Source organism: Penaeus japonicus, unplaced genomic scaffold, assembly GCF_977035675.1.
Source record: "Penaeus japonicus unplaced genomic scaffold, GWHDUDI00000001_assembly GWHDUDI00000010, whole genome shotgun sequence".
Classification (NCBI taxonomy): Eukaryota; Metazoa; Arthropoda; class Malacostraca; order Decapoda; family Penaeidae; genus Penaeus; species Penaeus japonicus.
In genome coordinates this window covers 3,950,381-3,955,107 of record NW_028234412.1, presented here as the reverse complement: position 1 = coordinate 3,955,107, position 4,727 = coordinate 3,950,381, and the positions used below count along the sequence as shown (strand labels likewise).

At 45.4% G+C, this 4,727-nt stretch overlaps 1 protein-coding gene across 1 annotated transcript in view; it reads right to left on the bottom strand.

The window, feature by feature from the left end:
* LOC122253296 (tubulin alpha-3 chain) overlaps nt 1-1,479 on the bottom strand; it is a 2,617-nt gene extending 1,138 nt beyond the window's left edge. The window contains exons 1-3 of the mRNA XM_043016241.2: nt 1,390-1,479; nt 214-436; nt 1-55 (exon numbers count right to left, since the gene is read on the bottom strand). The exon at nt 1-55 is cut by the window's left edge and continues 1,138 nt beyond it. Of these exons, the coding sequence (XP_042872175.1) occupies nt 1-55; nt 214-436; nt 1,390-1,392 (281 nt within the window). The 5' untranslated portion in view covers nt 1,393-1,479. The remainder of the gene's footprint in view (nt 56-213; nt 437-1,389) is intronic.
* Nucleotides 1,480-4,727: the final 3,248 nt, after the last annotated feature.

Here is a 4,727-nt window from a genome sequence, read left to right as displayed (position 1 = left end):
GTGATCAGTTGCTCGGGGTGGAACAGCTGGCGGTAGACGCCAGTGCGGATCTCGTCTGGAAAGGGAAGGGAAGGGAAACCAAAGGTCAGTCTTCATAATCGTTAAACGAATGTTATCTCACAAGACTGCAAATGCACACGAGGAACGCCCCATGACCATGTCCATGAAGTGGCACCCAACGCCCTCAAAGCGGAGCCCGGAGGCGGCACTCACCAATCACAGTTGGTTCCAAGTCGACGAACACGGCCCTGGGGACGTGCTTGCCGGAGCCGGTCTCGCTGAAGAAGGTGTTGAAGGAGTCGTCCCCGCCGCCGATGGTCTTGTCGGAGGGCATCTGGCCGTCGGGCTGGATGCCGTGCTCCAGGCAGTACAGCTCCCAGCAGGCATTGCCCATCTGGGTACCGGCCTGGCCCACGTGGACTGAGATGCACTCACGCTGCAAGGGGGAAAACGGGGATAAGTCAATTGGCAATTGAAGATGAAATGCAGGTATTCCGACCCATCCTGTCCTGATCCTTTAGCCACGGCGGATATGTCGATAAGCTACTTTAAGTGTAAAAGTATCTAAAATCTCCAAGGTTCACAACATCTTACAATTTCCCTTCTCAATATCAACAAAAGTTCCCTCCATTAATATCTCCACATCCTACCCTTCCTCACTACCTCCTGTAACCGGTAGCTCCCCCTTCCCCCTCCCCCCTCCCTCCCTCCTCGCCTGGACACCCGCGGCGGCCTCTCCCCTTCCGCCGCCGGTCAACGAACGTCTTCACGGCAACAGCCCGTGAAATTAAAGCTCGGACCATAATCGTCCAGCCGGCTTAACAATTACATTCTTCCTATTAGCAGCGGCAGAGAAATCAATAAAAAAAAAAGTAAAAAAAATCGGCAAAAGTAATAATCTAATTCCAACAATTTCATTCTAATTACACTAGAAAACTAGACAAAATAGACCAATAATCAGCAAAAAAATCGCACTAATTAACGATAAAACCTCAACAGAACACCGCCCGCATTGCACTCGCCGCCCACCCACTAATCCACCCCGCCCACCGCCCGCGTCTTCCACGTGGAGTCGACGGCAGACAAGGGCGCGGCTCTCCTTTGTTCGCCACTCGCGCCGCGCCTTCTCGTCCCTCGCGTTTAATTCGTTCTTTTACGGTAGTTTCTTGTATCAAATAAAGTTTATTTCTCTATATTTAGAACCGTTTATGTAAAATACTTTTTAAAACTAAGCCGAGTTGATATCGATTGAGATAAGGAAGGTTATCTTTAAAATATCGATAAACAAAAGCGACCATTTTTCCTTCTTTTCAAATAAAAGGTTTTTTTTCACTTATCTTCGCACTTCTATTTCACATAACGAATAAAAAGCGTATTTGCACAACTTACCATGTTGGCGAATGTTTTTTTGGGGGTTTAAGAAATGGAGTTGGAAAAAGCCGCAGCTAAGGATCACAAGGAGCCGTGTATGATGCCCTCGCGAGTCCTACTATTCAAACTTTCGCCGGTCCGGGGTATATATAGGCAGCGTGACGTCATCGTACGATCTCGCTCCTGATTGGTCGGCACCTTGCGGCTCGCCTCCTGATTGGTGGAAAAGTGGCGCGAACGAGCCGGCGAGGCGGCGAGGCCAAGATGGCGATGAACTTCATTTTTCGCCGATTGGGAGTTTTTCCTGTATTTTCGCGCTTTTCGCCCCTTGGTGATGATGTTTACGGCTGGATGGAGGTTCGAGGGGGTTCTACGATATCTTTTCTTGGTTTTAGACTATGGTAGTAGGTCTAACGTATCGTAAGAAGGGGGGAAATGAGCGAAGACAAAAAACATCTGTAGGTGAATGACAGTCGGTGGAGTCCGGATAATCGCATAATGGTGAGATCAGCTTGAACTATCACAAGAAATTCCTGATTGTTCCCCTCAAGTGATGCCTATTTCAGCTCGGCTATTAGACAGATCCGAGTGCTATCTCCTCAAAGCATCACAGCAATCGAAATATAAATCAAAACCCTCCAATATGTAAGAAAAAGAAGTCTGAATCTTTGAACATCGACCGTTATGCGACAACTGACCATTTTCAAACGGAACCTTCTCGAATGGAATATTTATTAAAGCTTCTTAATATCAGATATTTTCGGAAATTTATCCTAGTTTTAAAGCCTAAAGTCGAGAGTCTGAATACAGCTTGCATGGAAAGAGGAGAGAGAGAAAAAAAAAATACTACTACTAATAACACATTCTAACACCTTTCAAACCTGAAACAAGTTACATTTTGGCACGAATCTCATTATCGTCACTTAGCAATAACGAAAGATATGAGAACAATACACGAAAAGAATAGAAGAAGAAAAAATCATATACGTAAATAACAGTACAAAAAATCTCCGTTCCCGCAACACACAAGAACACAAAACCGTCACTCAGTAGCTTAATATTTCAAAAGATTAGAATTAAAATGCGTTTAACAAACTCTCTAAGCAATCTTTAAGTCTGAAACTTTCCACCCCCCCAAAAAAAAGATCGTAATAAAGGATAAAACATATAAGAAAATTCACAGCAGATTCTCCTGGGTCGATTTTAAGGTGTGGCAGAGGGGGGAGGGGGAGGGGGAGGGGGGCACACACCTAATGGCATCATATTGGCATTATTTAAGGGCATTTTAGGGTGGTGTGTGTGTTCTATTTTCGTAGATGGGACATTTATTCATTCGTCTCTTTTTATTATTATTATTCCCTTGTGTTTCTCTACTATGTTTCTGTTAGGTATGTGTCTGTCTTAAATCTGTCTATCTGTTGCTGTCTATCTATCTGTCTCGTTCTGTCTATCTATCTGTTATTAGCTTCTCTTTCTTTCCTTAACCCCCCCCCCTTTCTCTCTCTCTCTCTCTCTCTCTCTCTCTCTCTCTCTCTCTCTCTCTCTCTCTCTCTCTCTCTCTCTTTCTCTCTTACTATAACCTCTCTCTCTCTCTCTCTCTCTCTCTCTCTCTCCTACTTTCCCTCCCACACCCCCTTCCCCAATTTACCCCTTCCCTTTTCCCTCCCTTTCTTACCCCTCTCCTCCTTACCCCCCCTCCCCTCTTTACCCCTCCCCCTCTCTTCCTTAGCCCTTTCCCTCCCCTCCCTTCCCCTCCTCGACACACCCTTACACATACAAATTTCCACAGTACCCGTGACTCACAACTCATACGAAGGCAGTGAGTCACCCCTGTGATATCATCTCTCTCTCTCTCTCTTTCTCTCTTTCTCTCTCTATCTATCTCTCTCTCTTTCTCTCTCTATCTCTCTTTCTCTATCTCTCTCTATCTATCTATCGCTATCTATCTATCTATCACTTTATGAGAGAGAGACTCGAGAGGCAGGGGGGGGGAGATAAGATAGGAATTATTCATGTTGAGAGAGAGAGGGGGGGGCGGTAGATAACGAGAGACAGAGAGAGAGAGAGAGAGGCGGACAGATAGACAGACAGACATGCATGAATACAGAAAAAGAGATAGACATGTGTACATGACTAGTATGTGAGAGAAAGAGAGAGAGGGGGTGAGAGAGAGAGAGAGAGAGAGAGAGAGAGAGACGAGACGAGAGAGAGAGAGAGAGACTGGAGAACAAGAGAGGAGACGAGACGAGAGAGTGAGAGAGAGACTGGAGAACAAGAGAGGAGACGAGAGAGAGAGAGAGAGAGCGAGAGCGAGAGACGAGAGAGAGAGAGAGACAGACTACATAGTTCCTATATAACACTATACGGGTCTCTCGCTAACGGTTCAACTAGGCAGCTGTTACCACATAACCTTTCCAAATGACATCATAACACAATACAACATCTACATAGCCATGATGCTTTCAGATCTTTCTCTATTTCCTTTCTCTCTCTCACATAACAAGCAAACATGCATTCAATGAAAAGGCTTAGTGACGCATAAGTAGAAATTCAAATGTTAAGACACGGTCAGTTTAGGAAGACAAGTATTCGCAATGTAATTCGTCATTCTGGTTCTCTGGTTTGTTTTTTTTCACCTCTAAGACAAATAGTTGAAAGAGCAAAATACACGCAGATGTTTAGACAGGCACAGCCACAAGCTAGTCGTTTTGTCTTGTCGTTTTAGACCGGAAATTCACAATAACCGGATTCCAGACTGGCTTGTGACGTCATAAGCTGACGCCATGATGGAAGTATGAGATATATATTTTCTTTTTCTCTCATTTTCTCGCATGATTCTCATCTCCCGTGATTTCAAGAAATGATAAGAGATATATCGATGATAGATATAATTCTCGATGCGTTTTGAAATAGAGGAACGTAAGAGGTAACCATGTAATTAGACCTGTTGCTTAGGCGCATAGTTTAGATTTCATCAACACGTGTTTATGAGCAAAGCGATGTACGTTTATCGGAATTCCAAACTCTCTCTCTTTTTTATTTCATTATACAGGGTTTGCGTGTGGGTGTGCACGTGTCAGAGAGGGGGCTTGGGAAATTAGGTAAGGAGGGAGGGAGGGAAGGAGAGAGAGGGAGAAAGATAGAGAGAGACTGGGGGGGGGGAGAGGAGAAAGAGAGAGAGAGACGGGGAGGGGGGTGAGGAGAGAGAGAGAAAGAGAGAGAGAGGGGGAGGGGAGAAAGAGAGAGAGAGGGGGGGAGGAAGAGGGAGAGAGGGGGAGGGGAGACTGAGAGAGAGAGAGAGAGAGAGAGAGAGAGAGAGAGAGAGAGAGACAGACAGACAGAGACAGAGAGAGAGG